Raw genomic sequence first — 21,357 nt, 5'->3', positions numbered from 1 at the left:
TATCAAGGATTTATGTTAGGCACTATGCCCAACACTTTATGAGACTATTACTATTAATCTATATACCTACTTCTTCAAAGCCTTTCTTACCTTCAGGAATCATACCATATATTGTCTATTCAGCCGGAAAACAAGTTTCCAAGTCCTGGTTTCTTGTTCACTGCTGTATCAAAACATCTAGCCCAGCGCCCAGCACATAGTATGTACTCAATACACATTCGTTTTCACTGGTTTCCAGGCCTTGCCCATCCCATGCTTCTCAGCAAAGCACTTAAAGGTATATGGCTACACGAAGGCAGACAGCTCCTCTCAGATCCTTGGCAGAGTGAACAGGAGAAAATAAAAAAGGGATTAGACATGACTGATGATCAACTGTTTTTACAACTGTTCTTTTAATATAGGTTGATTAAAGTTTAGAACACCTAACTGTATTTCCTATTTCTTTCATGAAGGATCATAGTTTTAGGTCATTGTTCTGACAGACTTTACTGTCTGCTTTTTATCAGCCTCGTCACCAAGTACCTCTTGTTGTAGGAGGAGTTTCCAACTTTGCTACTGTCTCTTCCGCCGGTTTCTTTTATTCCATGTCTTCAGAGAGGGTCAACTGATTTAAAAATTACCTAAAATAGTTTCATTGCTTCAGTGTTGTGGTATGAACACTCTGCCCGCCTGCCTCCACTATAGTCTTAGAAATTACCTTAAAAATGTAGTAACATTTTACATTGCTAGAGCACCATTTCAATTTTCTATTGGATTTCCCATTATTTATAGCACAGATTAAGCTGCTCAGCAGAGAAAACAATCTAAACTCTTAGGAATAGTCATTAAGTTATATGTTATTTTGAATTAAATGCTATCAGATTAAAAACATATACTGATAATATAGGCTTTCTTCAATCATCTCTCAGTGCTCACCAGAAGATTCTCCAAAAGAGAAACCCTACTGCTTGGCCTTAGTCATCCATAAATCCACAAGTGCCTCAAAGGAAAATGGATACTGAGGTACGTAATTTGATTAACTTCAACATTCTTGTATGTATTCACATGAAAAACCTTATATTAGCTAAAATAGTAAACTCTCTACCATCTGTGTATAAACTTTTCGTTCACATATTAAATAGCCAATCGTGTGAACTTGAGTTTAGCAACCTTTATTTAGGCACAGAAGGATGTTTTGATCCAGGCTCTAAAATTTTCTAAGATCCTTGGTTAGACTCTCTGGATGTATCACGGCTCTTCTTTTCCAAATGAAGATAATGTATGTGTCTTGAATTTTCTAGTACAATTCTTTTTAAAAATTACTTGAGAAAAATGGACAAGCATGACAGTAAACTGGTATTATTTTAGAATGCTCTTTATTTTGAAACTTACACGTGTAAGGCATGTTCACAAGTATTTGTTTGATGTACAAAACACATTTTTCTCACTCTCCAGATGCTCTTCTTTTCCTTTGTACCTGCTGCTACAAACTGGTCCCTACATATCTTCCTATCTACAGTTCTCAGTTATTGTGAACATGCAGACAATGTTTCAGGGACCTGCAAGGAGAATCTGCCTCAAAATACAGAGTGAGAATCTATGGACTAAGTCACTAATACATCAAAACTCACAAGGAACCAAGGCGGAAGAAGGTTACCAGATTAGCTCATGAACTTGGGACTGTGTTCTTCCACAAAGAACACAATGAAAAACATTTTTTTGATGTCTGAGAGAAATGGAATGTGTAGAGAATTCATGTTTCTATATTTACCACTGTCTACAAGTCACTAAAGATATCTAATATTTTAACAGATTCTAATGCAGTTAAAGTTTTGTTCTCAGAGCACAGTACAAGAGTGCATGCATTACTTCACACAAATGTCAAACACAGATCAAGTGAAACGGGGACACCTCAGGATTGTCTAATTACACGAATGCCTCTTTCTGGTGGTGGGATAAGCGAGGGGAATGATGACTGTTTCTCTGGTGTCTACTATGCGTTAGACGGAGATACCCGAACATGCATCATCTAATGCACGAAGAAGGACAAATGCTGCTAGTAAGAGTAAGATATTCAAAGAAGAAGTTCCAAATGTAGGATTGAGGTGATGAATATGTAGCCTCAATTTTCAGGGCAAAAAAAAGTCTTGGCTGACACTAATAAGAAAGCGTATGTAACTGATTTTCAAAAATCAGACTGTATCTTTTAGGTGATGAAAAATCAGCTCTTTATAAATCTACTGGGGGAATAAAATAATGAAATGAAAAAGCAAAATCACATGGTGTTTCATGAAAAGGAGATCTGAATCTTTTGGTTTAAATCAGCCAATGTTACCATTTACTACAGGTTATTAAAATATGTTTGCTTAAGCCCATTTTTTAAATGCAGAATCTTTGAGGAAAAATGTAGGCATATTATAAGGAATACTGACTTGTAAAAATTTTAACCTGGGGCACTTTAATAGGTCAGAATACTTAAAATTCAAGTACTGCTTTGTGGTGCTCACAATATTTCCCAAAAGAAGCCTTCCGTCTCAGAGAGCACCTCTGTAAGCAGCCCCAACAATTTAGGAATGTGGCTACACATAATTTTATTAGCCGCTAGTTGCTATTATTGAAGCGTTTAATAAGAGCAGGGAAATTACTATCAATTGTATTAAAGATTTCTATTTACTAGCGCTGTGACACACAGTGCAAAGAATCTTCAAATGTTCACCTTTTATACACGTAATATATTGTTATTCTTCCAATTCAACAAACCAGTAAATTACTCTTCAGTGAACTGAGACTACCTAGAAAAGCAGGCTGGCCTCTTCCAGAAGGTGCCGGCTACTCTTCTTACAGGAGATCCCGATCAAGGCAGGCTGGGCAAGTGCTCTGCCCTTTCAGCCACTGCTTGAAGCACTGCAAATGAGAAAATGACGCCAGTCAGTGTCTTCAGGAGCATGTGGAGCCTTGGCTCTCTTGTGCTGCTCCTGAACAGACACGGTTAAGTTCACCTCCAAGTCTGCTGGGGCCTGGAGCTGCCCCACACTCAGGAACACTGAGGCCTACTCAAGTGAGGAGTTTGCCCCAAGCCCTAGGAACAAATTATCTCGCCTCAGAATCTGACCCATGGACTCCAGGACTCCAACCTGATCTTAGGAGGATGGCCTTGCCCCTCCACTTTCCCTACATTCCAATTTCAGTCTTGACATTTCATTCCAGGGGTTGGCATTTTCTTGGTCCTGGGACTCACTCAATTTTTAACAATCCTCTCTCTGCCTGGTCTCGGTTCTTGTACATCCCACCAGCCTACACACTTGACTGGAACCTGTCTACCCATTCTGGTCCCAAGTTGCTTGTGGCTGGCCTGTTGCTGCTACAGAGCTGGGTGTGTATGTTAAGTCTGAAAGCCCAGGCACAACACCCCTATATCTGCAGGAGACAGGCCATGCAAGAGATTGAAAGCTGTCTTGACTCCTCCTAGTAAGTGTATTGTATCTATCCCTTTTTTCAAGGGATCAATAAACTGACATGGCAGAGACCTGATCTATTCTAACCAGAAGCAGGGATGAATGCTCACAGCACCCAAAATGTTTACCCAAAGATCTTGGAAGGGTACAAGCAAGAATCTCTCAGGATCAGGCACAATGGACACAGTTCAGTTTAGCTCTTCTCCTCTAAAATGTTAAACTTACTTCATATGCTGCACTAAATTGACAAAATGTTACACTGTGCATCTATTCAGCCATGTGTGTAAGAAATTACCTTTCAAGAAACAAATACTATTTTGAATTTCAGCACCAACATATTTGAGGGAGCTGACTAGGACTGTCCTCCTCCACCCATGATGTGATGGATGGAAAGGACAGTGTGCAGGGCTGCACACCCCCAAGCCCAGGAGGCCTCTCCCCCTTTCCACAGCAGCAATCTTTGGAAAGGGAGACAATCAACACTGGCACAAGGAGGCTTATACAGAAAATGCTTTGAAAATACAAGTATTGATACCCAGAAAAAAAGTCCCTTTTTATTATCAAAATACTTAACAGTCAAAATTCGTGATATGAGGATGGCCAAAGAGAATTCTTACCCCTTTGTGAAACTTATGCCCACATTTTAGCACACGCACATTTTTGGATTTGAATACCTCATGGCATAGTTCACAGGAAGCTGCACCCGATGCCTGTGGAAACAAATGTATCCCAGTAATAAAGAAGAGCTAAATTCCTTTTTACTATATAAGCTCTTCCTACAAGTGGCCTTTATACATTTTTGTCATTAAGGTTACAAATTACTCCCAATTCTAGCTAAGCAGACTGAAGGAACAACTTATTTTTTAATAGCATTTCTTAAGAAAAACTACAAACATACGAAAGAAAAAAGTGTACCTTTAAAATTCTAATTTTCTCACAGAAAAAAATGTTTTATAGGGCTAATAGGTTCCCAGGAAATTATTACAAATTTCTAATTATCCCACCTCACACCCAAACTATCATATGAATATTGTAAATTCATTCATCTAATTCATCATTCATCTAATTATCTAACAGTTGGGGACAGAAACATAAATTATGACACAACTACACTATGGACTATTGTGGGGCTAACTGAAATGATGGAAGTCCACAGTCCCTGACACAAAAAGCTGGAGACAACAATCCTCTGAATAAAAGCACAATACAACACAGTATGTATCATATAATCACATAATTGACTTTTTTAAAATAAAGAGAACGGGTGTAGAGAGAGATATCTAGTAAAGAGCCTGGAAAAATCCAGAATGTGAACAGGAGTTACTTTCAGTTAAGAGAGATTTAACTTTTTCTTTGCTATTTTCTAAAGTTTCTATGAATGTGGATTACGTGTGCAAATCAAAACAAAACAAAATGATGGCTCATTCAGCAAACATCCGTGGTCAGGGATTGTGCAGGGGCGCGAGGGCACAGAGCTGAATGGGAGAGTTTCCGGCTCAAGCAGCACACAGTCTGGTGAGCACAGACAGCATTTTCTGTGAAAGCAGAGCCGGAGTGCCACCCAGGACACCAGGCACAAGTTCCCCCTAGAACTCACAGCACCTACCCACACTGCACCATTATTTTCCACTCCTCCTCCCCTCCAAATTCTGAGCACCCTGAAGGCAAGGAAGGAGCCCTATTTATCTATATCCTTAGCTAATGGCAGAGAACCTGGCCCCAAAATGATTCTCCATAAACTGTCAGGCATGTGAATGAAAGCAGCCCTGGCCATGGGATTAAGGTCAGGGCTGCCGACGGGGACAGTGCCTAAAGGCTCTGAAGACCCTGAACTGCTGAATGGGGTTTTCTGTCTCTCTCCTGGCATTGATGGGGTAGATACAGTAGAATGAGGTGCTCTAGCTCCACTCTGAGGCCCCTGATGGGAGAGTCGGGAGCAAAGGAAGTGTCAGTCCCAGGGAAGGGAAGATTAAGTCCTCTGAAAAGCTCAGAGCTTGGTTTGGGTTGAAAAACCCATAGTTAGGGGCGCCTGGGTGGCACAGCAGTTAAGCGTCTGCCTTCGGCTCAGGGCGTGATCCCGGTGTTCTGGGATCCAGCTCCACATCAGGCTCCTCCGCTAAGAGCCTGCTTCTTCCTCTCCCACTCCCCCTGCTTGTGTTCCCTCTCTCGCTGGCTGTCTCTGTCTCTGTCAAATAAATAAATAAAATCTTTAAAAAAAGAAAAAAAGAAAAAAAAAGAAAAACCCATAGTTAACTTGACTTACTTCCTAGCATGAAAAGATGAGCACATAACATTTCTAAGCGAAAAAAAAGGACACAAAAAGTATGTATAGTTTTGACTAAATTCACATATACACACACATACAAAAGAATTTAGAAAAATACATACCAATATCATAACACTGGTTACCTTAGGGGGTGGGTTTTGGGGTTCTTTAAAGGCTTTTTATTTGTATTTCCTACTATGAACATATACTGCTTTTGTAATTTGAAAAGATAAAGCAAACTACTTTTAATTTTTAAAAAATGACCTATAATTATCAAACTAAGTCCCAGTTTGAATATATATTTTTCTCGTAAGTCAGCTTTTACAACTTAATTATCATCAATAACAACCGTGAAGCAGAAAGTAATCTCTCCCCTGAAGGTGACTGCATTCTATCTGGGGCAGGGGGCGGGGGGCGGGGGGTGGTCAGTGAGGATAATCTGAGAATTCGGCCTGGTTGAAGGACCACACAGCACCTGGCCAGTCAGCAGCCCGGGGAGAGGGAGGCACTCCAGCCACGTCTTGCAGGAATGCTCTGCGTGCTCGTAACCTCTCTCATTGGAGTTAGATGCTCTGGGAAATGAGTAAATATGGTTTGGAAAATATCCAAAGAATAGTGGAAAATGAAAATGTACAGGAGGAATAAAAATGTAAGTTCACACAAAGATTCACTGCTTAGTTTAAGTCAGCAAACTAGTACTCTGTGCAATCATGCATCGCTGACTCCACTATGGGGCCAGAAACTCTTCTAATTTTCATTTCATCTAAACTCTGATACCAGGGTGCCCGAGTGGCTCAGTCAGTTAAGCATCTGCCTTTGGCTCAGGCCATGATTGAGCCATAGGGCTCCCTCCTAAGCAGGGAGTCTGCTTCTCCCTCTCCCTCTGCTCCTCCCCCAACTCGTGCTTGCTTGCTCGCTCGCTCTCTCTCAAATAAATAAAATCTTAAAAAAAAATAAAAAAATAAACTCTGATACCACAGTTGGACAAAAGGGAAAAACATGCTTTATACCAGAATTCAATCTGGAGCCCGTGGCCCTGAGCCACACACGATGGCCTCTTTCAACCACATGTTTGGTTCCTACTACACAGTCCCTAGTATCGGCTGGGTCTGTGTGGTGAGGATTAGGGAATTACATGCTACACGCCCAGATCAAATGAAGAAATGCTGGCAAGCTGCATGAATCATCTGTGTTACGGTTTCTTCATTATGAAATAAAGATAATTATAATGCCTTATCAACTGATATCATAGATACCACAGTGTTTTATAAAAAGATCTATGTAAATGCAACATTCTTATTGTCTAAAAGAACAAAAAACATTTTAAATCCGTATATCAAATTAAGGCAAGTTTAGCCCATTCCAGTAACCCCCGCACCCCCTCCAGGCACTCAAGGGGAGAGAGAGGGGAAGCAACCAGACTTGCCTGAACACAGAGCTTGACCCTGGGTCATTCTATTCCAGCACTTCATCCAGACAACAGCCTGAACAAGCAGATACGATCTGAGCTCACAGTGTTACTAAGTGACAGAACCAAGCCTGGGATTCTAAAGCCCATGGTGACATGGAATGAAATGATTCAAAAATCATTTTCCCGAACTATTCAAAATATCACACTTAATATAAAAAATTAGTCTGTATTTGACCGTCAGTAGGCCCAGTTCCCACAGCGTGGCCAGAGCTCTCCTGGTCTCTCTAGTGCAGGGGCTTCTCCTAAAAGGTACCCATAGGTACCCATAAAAGCAGAGATGACCTCACTGTCTCACAGACTGTTCTAATGGGACACTCTAATGGGACTGTTCTAATGGGACACTAAATCTGGTCTCTAATATTTTTTAAAGATTTATTTATTTGAGAGAGAGTGCGTGCGCGCATGAGTGGGGGAGGGGCAGAGGGAGAGACAGAATCTCAAGCAGACTCCCTGCTGCTCGTGGAGCCTGTCAAGGGGCTTGATCTCACCACCCTGAGATCATGACCTGAGCCGAAATCAAGAGTCCATGCTTAAGTGACTAAGCCACCCAAGCGCCCCTAATTTTTTTTAAGTAGGCTCCATGCCCAACATGGGGCTCAAACTCACGACCCCAAGATCGTGATCAAGAGTTAGTTGCACACTCTACCAACTGAGCCAGCCAGGGGCCCCTGGTTTCTAATTTTAAGATCAAATAAATTAGGTCTAAAATGAAAAGAATGGGCTAAGTCATGGATTAACTATTTTGTCTCCTTTTTGTTCTTCATTAAAAAAACAAAACTGACTCTGCCGTCACACAGGTAACACTCACAGGGGTATCTTCTGTCTTCTGTCCCTTGGTTTTGGGCGATGGTCCAGTAATCATGGAGGGTGGGCCCTGGGAGACCCTTGTTACAGAAGCAGCAGAGCTGGGCTCAGGCAACTTCTTGTCCTTTGCTGAATTTGAATTTGGCTACAGAGATAATGCGGGCGGGGAGAGAAGCAAGTTTAGTAACCCAAATCTTCTGTCTTTACCTGAAGTGCTCTCCACATTTTGGTTGGATGCATTTTTTTTTTGCTTTTTATAATTCTCATATTTTGTAAATAAAGTGGACCATTTTATTGTATCTGGATGAAACACTGACCTTTTTCTTTTTGTGTTCATCTAGAATGTGTTCTGTCACTCTTTGGACAATTTCATCAATACTCAATCCTGAGAGCAAGTTCTTGTTCTTGTTTCGCACTTTTTTAATAAAACCAGCAAGCTCGGTGCTAAAAAGAGGAAATGGAGATAAATGACAAGAGGAAAGTCAAAGTTTTCTACTGTGGAGAAACATTATGTACCAATATTAACCCAACAGCTATAAGAAACAAACCAAAAACATACAAACAAAATTAAACAATAGCAACTATATATAAAAGCAAGAGATTCACTCTTACCAAGTAGTTATGAAAATTCCAATACTATTTCTAACTATTTATTTTACTAGAATTTCAAAGTAACAGTTTATCTGCTAGATCCATTTGGGATATCCATATCTACTCTGAAACCAGATTTCGTATAGGTTGGATATTTTGTAGTTTTATGCTAAATCACTGATTGATCAGAAAACATTGGTTCTGACTTAAAATCGAAAAATCTCTTTTTACCTAAGGGGAAACTAGATTTGTTGACTGTCTCCTTAAAAAAACCTGACAACAAGGTTTTCAAAGTCTGAATGTTTCACAAGTACCAATGGATGGAATTAAGCCATTAATCAACCGGAACTTGATATCTGAACCACTAATACCTCAAATGTTTTAACTTTCAGAAAATTAGGATGCATTTCTATTTGGTTATTTAAACTCTCCCAAATTTAGTCAGGATTGCAAACCATTTTATTTGTAAGGTACTTTGGTAATTATAACGAGCAGTTTTACAATTGGCATGGGAAATGCTACTGAGAGAACTTACAATGTTTCTCAAACTTAGGCAGGGCTAAATATGCCCATGGGCATATACTTATTTTCAAATAAGCTGGGCTCCACCAACAGATGCAAAACATTAATTCTGGCCAGTCATAATTTAACCACTACTTTGTTTCAAAAGTATAATTTCAAAACTTGTAACTAATATCATATCAAAGACAGAAATAGCATGGGACAGGGTAGAGAGGGTCATTCTGGGATGTGGATGTCTCTCTTCCTAGCTGTATCCCTGAGACATTGCCTTCATTGCTTCTCTCCTTGGCTGAGACAGGGAGCACTTCTACTCCCTCATACCAACCTGGAGATCGAGGCCAGAGGTTGAGGTGCAAACACTCGCTGGCTTAGATAAAGCAGCACTCCCCACCCTCACAGGACCCTCTATAACACAACCACGGTCCTGATTCACTATCAAATCACACCTAGTCTTTTCAACCTCACATCTCTAACAAATCAGAGGTGCTATCTAGCAAGGTGTAAGTTGTTCCTTGCTACGTGGTATTTTGTCCCCCAAATGATATGAAATTAGTGTTTTGCAGTTTTTTCATTTAGGGATTGCATACGAGGACTGGAGCATGTTACTGATCTCATCAAAACTGCCCTGGGTTCTGATGAGTGTGGAGTAACCAGGATTCAGTGTTTTCAATCTAGATACGTACATCAAAAAGTCGGTTTGAAAATGCTCACCTCTATGTTTATAAAAAAAGAAAAAATGTGGCACCTGTCTTTTCTGAGTAAAACAACTATGAAGTCATTTCCACTTTGGCCCCTAACTGGCCATAATGTTATCTGATCAGGAAATCTTAGTTCAATAAAGCATTTAACAGAGTCACAGACATTTTATATTCATACCTGTTGTAATTCGGGAATACCACTGACAGGTGTTCGATAATACTATTGAACGGCTTTTTCGGAGACTGGCTTGAGCGGGTGGCACGTCCTGGAAGAACAGGCAGTTTCTGATCAGCCACAAGGCTTTGTTTTGGCGGAGTTTCCTGGCCCGTGCTCTTATACTCTGGCAGCTGGGTGACTTTGGGCTGACAGGAGAGTGATCCTATTAATGGCGGAGAGGAAGCCCCCACTGGGCCATCACTGGCAGAGACCAGACTTGAATCCTTAGGAACTGTTGTTTGGTTTCCAGTCCCATGACTTGTAGAAGTGGAGGTTCCATGATCTTCGTGGCCTGAAGAATCAGGAAGTACTGTAGCAGGAATCTGGGAAGAATATACCACAGTCCTTGGATCACTAAGAGAAACATCTGTGGACAGACTGACAATTAAGCATGACTAGAATAAAATCTGGGTGCTCAAGTGCACAGGCAACTTGAATACAATAAATTAAATAGTTTAGTTTTTAAAAAACTGCTGGTTGGGGTGCCTGGGTGGCTCAGTCATTAAGCGTCTGCCTTTGGCTCAGGTCATGATCCCGGCGTTCTGGAATGGAGTCCCGCGTCAGGCTCCCTGCTCAGCGGGAAGCCGGCTTCTCCCTCTCCCACTCACCCTGCTTGTGTTCCCTCTCTCGCTGCCTCTCTGTCAAATAAATAAATAAAATCTTTAAAAAAAAAACAACCAAACTGCTGGTCACCTTCACTTTAAAATGAGCTCTACTGGACTCTACAGTGCTGGCCTCCCTCCCACCTCTCTGCAGCCCCTTTCCAGGCTCTCCCTGCGGTTCTTAATGCTTGTCTGTGCCTTAATGTGGACGCTCCTTAGGATGCTGTTGGGGGATGGAGAGTCACGTTCTTCCCTAGGACATTTCACATTCTTTCATGCCTCAGTGACTGTGTGCTTATACTGATAATGCCCACTTCTTAAAAGATTCCAGTCTTGAATGTTTTCCTGAGATCCAAACCTGCAAATCCAAACTTCCTCTTAGGCAAATACAAGGCCGCTTAAACTCGGTGTCTTCAAAATCAGGCTCGGCTCAGTCTCTGACCCTGCTTTTCCTTGGGTGCCCACCTCATGGACAGAAAACCAGATTTGTCTTGACTCCCCAAAATACGCCCACCATGCCCCCAATCTTACAGTTCTTTCCACTATTCATCCTAAATAACTCAAATATGCTCTCTCCCTCCAGCCCCACCCCCACTCTCTAATCCAGGACACAGTTGCTAACAGTGAGCCCCCCTCTCCCACTTCTCCACACTGTGGGCGAGCCGATGGCGTTTCCTTACTTGAAACCTATATTGGCTTCTTAGTGACCTCAGGAAAAGTCAAACTGCTGAACACACCTTATAAAATAAGTAAGGCTCCCTTTGTTCTGACCCCTGGGTACTTTTATGATTTTTCTCACCAAAGCCCCCCTCTGTCATACTGAACTTTTTATATCCATGAAAGAGGTATTCTCTGTTTTTCTAGCCTCCAAATATGCTGTTTCTTCCATCTGAAACACTCTGACCCTCCAAATATCATACCATCCACCCCTTCTCAAACATACACCCATGTCTTCCTTTTGCCAGTTAATTCCTATTCCAGATCTCTGACTCACTGAGACCTCCAACAGGGAATCTTCTGCTGAGGCCTAGACCTCCAGGTTAGGTTAATGCTTCCTAATTTATGCTGCTATAGCATTTTATGCTCCTATGAAAACCTTTGGCACACTTTACTTATAATTATGGGCTTAACGACTCTCTTTTCCCAAACCCATATGCCCTTTTAGGGAACAGACCACATCTAATCTTGATCACCACTAAATACCCAATGAATGAATGGGGGAGAAATGACACACAAAGCTAATGGTTTTTAGGGATACTTATTACTTAAGTTCCCGGAACCAAAGAGTTCCCAAGTCTTGGATATTAAAATTCTTTTGTGTATTTATAAAACCACATAAGCCCAACTAAAAATTAATAGCAAATATTCTATTGAGATCTCACATTTTTTTCCCTTCCCCTGCTGTTAAGAACTTAGAAACACACTCTAAAATAAAAATTAAAAAAAATAAAAATAAAAAAAGGGGTGGGCCTGGGTGACGCAGTCAATTGAGCATCTGACTCTTGGTTTCGGCTCAGGCTGTGATCTCAGGGTTGTGAGACAGAGCCCTGCCTCAGGCTCTGCATTCACCACGGAGTCCGCTTGTGACTCTCCCTCTATCCCTCCACACTGCACTCTCTCTCAAATAAATAAATCTTAAAAAAAAAAAAAACTTAGAAACATTATAAATGATAACTGATCTTTAATCTACTTCTTACTCAGTTCAATGTAGAGAAATATGTTTTTCTATGGAGAGAAGAAAATGGATCTCAATAGAGTATTTTACTCAGTTCAAGGTGGCCAAACTTTTTAATGTTTTAAAAACATTTTTTGGCAGGTGAAACCACAATAAGCTTACATGCTTAGTATGCAAGGCACTGGCTAGAAAGAGACTTTCAAAATCAGGCACCTGAGTGTAGTCACCTACGTTAAGGTCACCGAATGCACATGATAGAAGGGTTACAGGGTGAGGCGCAAACGTGGGCAGCAGGAAGACTGGGCTTTCATCAGGAAGAGGCAGAACATGGAGAGTGAGGACGGTGCTCCAAGCTGGGGAACAGCCCAGACAAAGGGCTGGCAGTGGCAGGAAGGTGCAAATCAGGACATAAGGAAAATAGTCCTCCTTAGAGCAGACTATTTTACAACCAGACGGTTTTAATGTTGTGCCAAAATATTCCAAAACCTATCTCTAATCAAATCTTGAATAGAGTCCTTCTTTAAATTCTTACACTCTGATCTCCTTTGGTCTTAATTCTTTTCAATTTGGTATTGGCTGAGCATCTGCTCTGTGTCCAAATAACAAATAGGTACCCCCAGAATGCAATAAAGTGATACTAGGTGTAGCCATATTTTAAAGTCCACAATATAGAAATAATGTTTTTCTTTACTGTGCCGCATATTTTAAAATACAAAGCCAGGTTTGGCCATCACTATTATTCAAAATTTTCAGCAAATACCTCAAACTAGCAGTAAAATATGACATATTAGACCAACAAAACCTTTGTATATCTCACATATAGCATTTTTTAGTCTATATTTGATGAAAAAACAAATCTTAATTTTGGTCATATGCCAGCAAGTATCTAGGAATAATGTGTAGAGAGCTGGTCTAACTCACAGGCACCTGATCCTCTTGGACTATATGTTCACATGTAGAAAACACATACACACACCAGCATCCAGACAAGAAAGCAAACGTACCAGCCCTGTGTTTACTTCAGTCCTGTCCTCAGACACTGATGTAGAAAGGCTCATCTTCCATTTATATGAGAACGTTTATTATAAAGCTTAAAGAGTTAACCAGTAGCACCAATAATGAAAACATTAAGGCAACTTATTAATCCATCTCATCCCACTCCTGGAATACAAACAACACAAATCTACTCTGGCCAAATACGAAAGAAATTGTTGTTTACTGTTCTGTTTTCTTTTCTTCACACACATAAAAAAGTAAATAGGAAAGAAAGGTGTGACAGACTTACTGTGCTACAGACGGGAAATGAAAGCTCAGGAACCTGCACTTTGGAAAGTTCACTGAGCCGAGAGCCATTTTTAACTGCCTGAATTTGTTCTTCATACTGAGACTGTAGGTAGAGGGAAAAGTGTTAAGTTCTAATAAATTCCAAGGGAAAATCACAATTGTGTAATTAATACTTTTATCTTACTATGTATTTACAAATGGTCAACAATCTTCTAGGAAATACAAGAGATGCAAAGTATTAGAACAATTATTTCTTGAAAGAAGTTCAAAATAAAGACCTCACTCATAGGAATGCTCTACAGCCTTATCAAATATTACTTCTCTAATTTTCTCAATTATGGGCAGAGTTTAAGACAACCCATAAAGAAAACAGCACTACTTTCAGGAAAAACTCTTAAATAATTACAAAAAAAAATTATATATCGCCTTTAACAGCTCCACAAAGAAAGTTTCACTGACATTAACCTCTCCTGAGAACTATTATCATATAGGTTTTGACAGAACTGCAAAATATTTTATAACTTACCTTTGCTTTCTCGATTTCTTTTCTGACCTTAGAAAGAAACAATTCCCATGAATGTACGTCTGACTCCATATCAGGGTACGTTGCAGGATCACTGAAAAAGCAGAAAAACATGAAACTCCTTAATGCTACCCTCAGAAATGTTTTATTTTTATTTTTTTTTAAGATTTTATTTATTAATTTGACATAGAGAGACAGCCAGTGAGAGAGGGAACACAAGCAGGGGGAGTGGGAGAGGAAGAAGCAGGCTCCTAGCGGAGGAGCCTGATGTCGGGCTCGATCCCAGAACACTGGGATCACGCCCTGAGCCGAAGGCAGACGCTTAACAACTGCGCCACCCAGGCACCCCTCAGAAATGTTTTTAAAAGTTAAAAACACCAAAGTGCAAACAAAAACATTTAAACTTGAGAAAGATATATATATATTTTTTCTTAAATATTTTATTTCTTTATTTGACAGAGAGAGAGAGAGAGAGCACAAGCAGGGGGAGCGGCAGGCAGAGGGAGAGGGAGAGAAACAGGCTTCAGGCTGAGCAAGGAACCTGACATGGGGCGTGATCCCAGGACCCCGGGATCATGACCTGAGCTGAAGGCTGACTCTTAACCAACTGAGCCACCCAGACACTCCAGAAAGATATATTTAACATGATCACGCACACAAAACTATTTTTTTTAAAGATTTATTTATTTTAGAGAGTGCACAAGAGTGCTCACATGCTGGGGGAGGGGCAGAGGGAGAGAATCTTCAAGCAGACTCCCCACTGAGTGCGGAGCCATCACGGGGCTCGATCTCATGACTCTGAGATCATGACCTGAGGAGAAATCAAGAATTGGATGCTTAACAGACCGAGCCATCCAGGCACCCCACACACAAACCTAGTTCTAAGAATTATGTATCTTACAGACTCACCAGTAGAAACACTTTAGGAAATCTTAATTACTGATCAACCAAACTTCCCAAACTGGTGGGCAGAGAGCAAATATTCTCCTGAATTTTAATTTCTTGCCCTAAATTTGAAGATCTGACCATTTTTCATTTAACATCTTCCCGTTTAATGTCAAAGGCTATTTTACATTAAAAAAAATAAAAAGGTAACCTGGATCACTTAAACATTCCAATAAAACCTTATCCTTGACGTATGGTAAAATAAAGGGTGGGGCCTAACAGAATGTGATAGATTTATACCTCAGTGTCTTTACTCAAAGTGACAAACAAGCTTTCCACTCCTAACTGGGAAGATCAACAACATTATCAATCTGTGATTGTGTCAGTTCCCACTATGTATCTTGAAGAAAAACCAGGACATTCCTTTTACATCTTTTCTTTCACTATCCTTTGGTGGAATAGAAGAGTAGGCATACAATCCCTAAGAAAGAAGCTACGTGTACTATGAGGCTTAATGAGGAAGTCAATACTACCAGACGAAAGGTCTGAGAGCTCTGTTTCCCAGACGTGCCAGAATGTGTGGCCCATGGCGAGACGAGAAACACCAGCCTTTCGGCACTACTGGTCTCCGCTTCAGTTGTACCAGTCTTGTAATTTGAACCAGCATATTAGTTTTCTCTCATTAGAAAGGTTTTCTCATGTGAAACAAACTAAATCTTGAAAAGCAAGAAATAAAAACTACGTTAAAACTTTTTCCATGACCCACAGAGGGTCAACACCGAGGGTTTGAAGTGTAAAGCAAAAAGCATAGGGAAGGATGAAAAACCTGACTGTGGAATATGATAAAAAGACCAGATGAAGGTAACCCCTTGTGTGAAAATCCACATAGAAAATGCTGAGGCTAGACTGAAGACGACCCTCTAGAATTCCCAGGTAAACCTTATTCCAAAAACGAAGTCAAACAAAAACAAAGATTATGGAGAGTTAAAAAAAAATGACCACAGGTAAATATCTTTTCAAGTGACATTCCATTCTTAGTCTACCACTAAGACTGTTAAGTGACTGTTCTTATAGAAGGTAATTTTTTAAAAAGCTTGAAAATGTGATCTTCATTCCGGAAATTTATTGCATGGAAATGATTAATAATGTGCATAAAAATTTAGCTACAAGGAAACTCACTGAAGTGCAGCTTTTATTAAGAGAATGTGCAAATAACCTGACTATACCATCACAGTGTTGTTTAATAAATCACGACACATTTGTATGTTGGAAAATCAGGTTAGAGAAATATAATTATTAAGATGAAAGTAAGTTTCCGGGGCACCTGGGTGGCTCAGTCGTTAAGCATCTGCCTTTGGCTCAGGGTGTGATCCCAGGGTCCTGAGATCGAGCCCCACATTGGGCTCCCTGCTCCACTGGGAGCCTGCTTCTTCCTCTCCCACTCCCCCTGCTTGTGTTCCCTCTCTCGCTGGCTGTTTCTGTCAAATAAATAAATAAAATCTTAAAAAAAAAAAAAAGATGAAAGTAAGTTTCCTATATATTACTTAGTGGAAAAAAAACGTAAATTTTCTTTTTTTCAAATACTTAATGATTCATTCCAAAATAGTAACTAGTTACACATCAATTTAGAATTATGGATAATCTTTATCAGTTTTGTTTGTACGTTTTGATTTTTCTACAATCGAACACGTATTGACTGTATAACTATTAAAAATAAAATGGACTTGGGGCGCCCGGCTGGCTCAGTCAGTTAAGCGTCCAATTCTTGATTTCAGCTCAGGTCTTGATCTCAGGGTCATGAGTTCAAGCTCCTTGTTGGGCTCCATGCTCGGCATGGAGCCTGCTTTAAAAAAAAAAAATGTTCTGTCTAATATAAACATTTTTTTTTCTCAAATCAGCTCTAACTTGGATTTACTAAATGACATGCCAGAAAGAACATCTGTGAGGCCACACAGTACCTGCTCCGGAGCGTCAGGTTCTTGAGGTACCCTCCTGCTTGGGATTCCATGAACTGTAATTTGTACACCTCCATGTCCTTCCAGTTTTCAAGCACAGATACCTAACATTAGATTAGAGAATGTTTAAGTATTTTAAGATGGTGAGACTGAAACTATTTTAGGTTGTTAAAACTTAAACATTCTGAACTACTTTCAAGTTTCTCCTTAAATGACAGATGATGACAGAATCACTAGAACCTGATTACATTGTAATTTCACACAAGTGAATACGAATTAAATAAAACTTTTGGATTTGAAAACAGAGTAACATAATGACAGTAAAATTATTTTACCTTAAATGATGCATTTCTCAGACACGAAATTTTCCACATGGCTTACCGCTTACGCCACGTACAAGTACGGAGCCGGGTTGCCTGCGTGTGTATACCTGACGTGCACTATCTACGCTCCTTGGTGAGCAGAGGCCAGGGGCCTGCAGAATAACGTCCAGGGTGCACCCTCTCAAATTTAAAGGCCTGAGAAGCTGTTCTCAGTACAAACTTCAAAAGCCTCTGGGGCAGGTTTTTAAAACTGCAGACTCTAGTTTCCCAGCAAGCCTACTGGCCATTTTCATTAAGTCATTATGGAAACATAGAACTGCTTTGTTTTAATACAGGTGTCAGTCCCAGACCCACCAGGCAGATGGGCTGGCCAAATGGTGGTAAATGGGACTTCAACGAGCTTATGAATTTAGATGTGGGCATAGAGCCCAAAAATATATGTACTTCGGCTTTCCCCCCCTCCCTTTCCTTAGAAGCTGCTGCACAGTCAATATTTAATCAAAAGTCCATCTGCGGAATACGTAAGCTAAGCCTTTTGTTTTTAATTTCCCAGAATAATCACAAATATATATGCCAACCAAGAACATTTCTTCTCAATTGGAAAAGCAAAGACAACCATGTCTTGGGAACTAAATAAAATACAGCCAGAGGTCATTATTTTGATTTTTGTCTCAATAGTGTCTCAAACAGTATACTGACATTGGTATATATTCTTCTGGGGGAAGAAGAGAGCATATATTTTTTTGAGAGTATATTAATAAATGGAATATTTTCAAGTTCTTCTAGTACTGGCAAGTATGTTTTACGGTTGGCTACGTCATGGCATATCACTTGATTACGTATGATGAAGCCATTCTAAGTGTACAGCATGGAAAATGACTGAATTACAATATTAAAAAAGTAAAGCAGACTGCAAAATTCGGTGTACGCTATGAGTATAGCTATGTAACACAACTTAAGCTTAAGGGTAAAAAAAAAAAAACATTAAAAAGTGACAGGCAAGGAAAAAGTAGCTATTTCTGGGAGGTAGGATTATGGGTGATGGGATAACCCCCATCCACACCTTTTGGCAATGCTGTTATGCCTCATATGCAATTAAACACAAAGCAAACGTATGTTGCTGTATCTGTCAGTCACCAAGTATCTTAGACTCACCTCTGCAGCCACAGCTCTTTGAAGACTCTCTTCATAATTCTCCTTCCCTTTCTTTATACATTCTTCTACTTTCATTATCTCATTTGTAAATGTATTACTGCAAACATTGAGAAAAAAACTTGAAAAAAAAAAAAAACAGTAAGATAACCAAAGGTCTAGCTTTGAATCATGCCACAGAAAGACTTACATAACATCCTCTAAAGTAACTTCTTGCCTAGTATTTGACTATTTAATACACAGACTCATATGTCCTTTTTCTGCTTCATAAATGTCAAAGAAACATATAAAATTAAAATTGAGTGTTTGGTGGAAATGCTGAGAAACCGGTTCATCATTTTTATGAGGGTAGGTGGGGTACAATCTGGCTATATTAATAAGCTTTATAGAACATCCCTCATCCTTTCAGTGAGAAATTCTATTCTGACATTACAAGGAAATAATGCAAAGGAAAAAAGTGATCTGTACAAAGTTATTCATGGCAATATGTTTATAAGAGTTAAAAAAAAGAGGCCATGAATCATGACGTGAATGGAAATGTGTACATGAAACAATATTCAACGAGAAACGTGGAACACAACTGCTTAACTACTGGATATATTGGCTACCAGTATGTAAACACATTATTTCCATTACTAAAGGTTAAAAGGAAACTTTTTATAGGTTCATAATAAAAATCTTCAATAAACTTACAATTGTAGAGCAACAAACTACTATAATAGAGATTGTTATTTTAAGTAATACAAAAGTTTTAAAAACACACTTTTAGTTTCAGAATAATAAATAAAAAAAATAATAAATTCAGGATTTTTATACTGACAATGTGAAATATAGTAGTAGGAATATCATAAAATAAAAATACTCAAAGAATAAACTTATTTAAATATTAAAGAATAACATAAACAGAAATAAAGAACAGAGACATAATTATTTATAAAAAATAGACAAGCCACAACAATAGACTTAGAAGCCTAGTGTGTTGGTGCCTCTGGTATTAAAAGTATAATAAGATAGTAAAAACAAATTTAAGCTTAATTTGCCTGATTTCAAGGGACTGATCCAGAAGTAATTCATGTTCCTTATCCGTTCCATCAATTTTCTGGGCATATCTATGAAAGAAAATCACCAAATTTTAATTAATTTTGAAATATTCTTAAAGACACGATCCCACACAGTAAATTCCACGCATTTTTTTAATTCTTTGCAAATTTCTACATTTTGATTTCATTTCTAATATCTTCTAAATAGGCAAAAAATCTGGGTTGTTTTCCTTTCACGCCTGGAGGGCAGAAACCTTTCCTTCACCCAAGGTTATATGCTTGCAGTATAGACCACCCTATCTCAGTTCACTTCAAGGGGTGCCCCCAGGGTGGTTTAATATGACCCAGAAGTGTGCAGGTGTTCTCCATCATCATCAGTATAACCAGTGGGTCTCATTCAAAATGAAAAGAGCCTTCTAAGTCTTTAAACAGAACTTAAAGCCCAGTTAACACACATATCCAGTCTGATAACCCTGCAAAACGAAGTTTTAAAATCTTTGATTTTAAAGCAAAACCCTGCACAAGATGGACTCTGCCTCTTCTTTCATTCTCTCCCACACAACTTTTCGTCGTCTCTACTTGCTAAAAATTCCAACATTTCCATTAAGAACCTAAACGTTTAAATGCCATTTTCATTTCTTTTGCAAACAACGTCCTCCTCTAAGTACTCAGTACTGGACAGCAATCATTTCTCATATCCTTTGTATTTCTCTAAGAGATCCAAAGGGTTTTAAGATTTTATTTTAAAATCTAAAATAAAAAAATTTAGATTTAAATCATTTATCTGCAGGGGCGCCTGGGTGGCACAGCAGTTAAGCGTCTGCCTTCGGCTCAGGGAGTGATCCCGGCGTTCTGGGATCGAGCCCCACATCAGGCTCCTCTGCTATGAGCCTGCTTCTTACTCTCCCACTCCCCCTGCTTGTGTTCCCTCTCTCACTGGCTGTCTCTATCTCTGTCGAATAAATAAATTAAAAAATCTTTAAAAAAAAAAATCATTTATCTGCAAAGTGCAAAAACAATACACGCAGAGAAGTCCGTAGCTTATCTTTAAACTGGGACAGAAAAAAGCAAAAAAATATTAATAAAGTGAAAAAAATCATTAAAAGGTTTATTCCTCAACGGAAACGGTTAATTTTTATGCTAGTACAGAAAAATTTTTTTTATAACAGCCTCATTTATTTTACCTAGTTTGACAGTAAACTTCAGTTGAGCATGCAAAAATATATATTAAATATAAACATTTCTGAATTTTTGACTAACTTAACTACTGGCATGCTCAAATATTAAGAGGCATAACAGTCCCCCTTTTATCCATGGAGTGATAGGTTCTAAGACCACCCCACGGATGCCTGAAACCACAGATTGTACCAACCTTATGTTTCTTCCTACACATACTTACCTATGATAAAGTTCAAGTTGTAAATCAGGCATAGTAAGAGATTAACAACAATAACTAATAATAAATTAGAACAGTTATAACAAGATACTGTAATGAAAGTTATATGAATGTGGTCTTTCTCAAAACATCTTAATGCACTGTACTCACCCTTCCTGTGATGACGTGAGATGAAATGCCTATGTGGTGAGATGAGGTGAGGTGTGTGACGCAGTGGTAGGCTAATACTGACCCCCTGAAAACATGTCAGAAGGGGGATCATCTGAGCTTCTGGACTGTGGGTGATTGGGAGTAACTGAAACCACGGAAAGTGAAAACTATGGGAGAATGTGGGAGATACTGTAAAGAGCTTTACAGACATTATCACTTCCATAAGCGTGTTCTGATGGAACTACTCCACTCTGAGCATACTCAAGATGGCATGCCATGGCAGTGTTTTATATGTCATCGTTCTTTTAAGGACCACCTAAAAACTGCCCTAATGTAATGCTAGCAAGACTTTAATAATAAAAGTCGTCT

The 21,357-nt window shown here is 39.4% G+C and overlaps 2 protein-coding genes across 4 annotated transcripts in view; one reads left to right on the top strand and one right to left on the bottom strand.

Annotated features, from left to right (window-relative positions):
- Positions 1-21,357, top strand: part of VPS26C (VPS26 endosomal protein sorting factor C) — a 130,014-nt gene that overhangs the window by 77,929 nt on the left and 30,728 nt on the right. The window lies entirely within an intron of this gene.
- The window catches only part of TTC3 (tetratricopeptide repeat domain 3), a 116,424-nt gene continuing 96,405 nt past the window's right edge, over positions 1,339-21,357 (bottom strand). The window contains exons 37-46 of one of the 3 annotated variants that reach the window (XM_087861793.1): positions 19,443-19,511; positions 18,406-18,523; positions 16,931-17,031; positions 14,091-14,181; positions 13,566-13,667; positions 9,965-10,326; positions 8,293-8,419; positions 7,980-8,120; positions 4,052-4,144; positions 1,339-2,883 (exon numbers count right to left, since the gene is read on the bottom strand). In XM_087861793.1, the coding sequence (XP_087717919.1) occupies positions 2,818-2,883; positions 4,052-4,144; positions 7,980-8,120; positions 8,293-8,419; positions 9,965-10,326; positions 13,566-13,667; positions 14,091-14,181; positions 16,931-17,031; positions 18,406-18,523; positions 19,443-19,511 (1,270 nt within the window). In that variant the 3' untranslated portion in view covers positions 1,339-2,817. The remainder of the gene's footprint in view (positions 2,884-4,051; positions 4,145-7,979; positions 8,121-8,292; positions 8,420-9,964; positions 10,327-13,565; positions 13,668-14,090; positions 14,182-16,930; positions 17,032-18,405; positions 18,524-19,442; positions 19,512-21,357) is intronic. The other 2 variants (XM_087861794.1, XM_087861795.1) reach the window with 2 other exon arrangements.

The sequence above is a fragment of the Ursus americanus genome, chromosome 4, assembly GCF_024610735.1.
Source record: "Ursus americanus isolate L20-20 chromosome 4, mUrsAme1.1.p, whole genome shotgun sequence".
NCBI classification, from domain to species: domain Eukaryota; kingdom Metazoa; phylum Chordata; class Mammalia; order Carnivora; family Ursidae; genus Ursus; species Ursus americanus.
The sequence above is the reverse complement of the archived record's forward strand: the minus strand, read 5'-3'. Positions and strand labels throughout refer to the sequence as shown.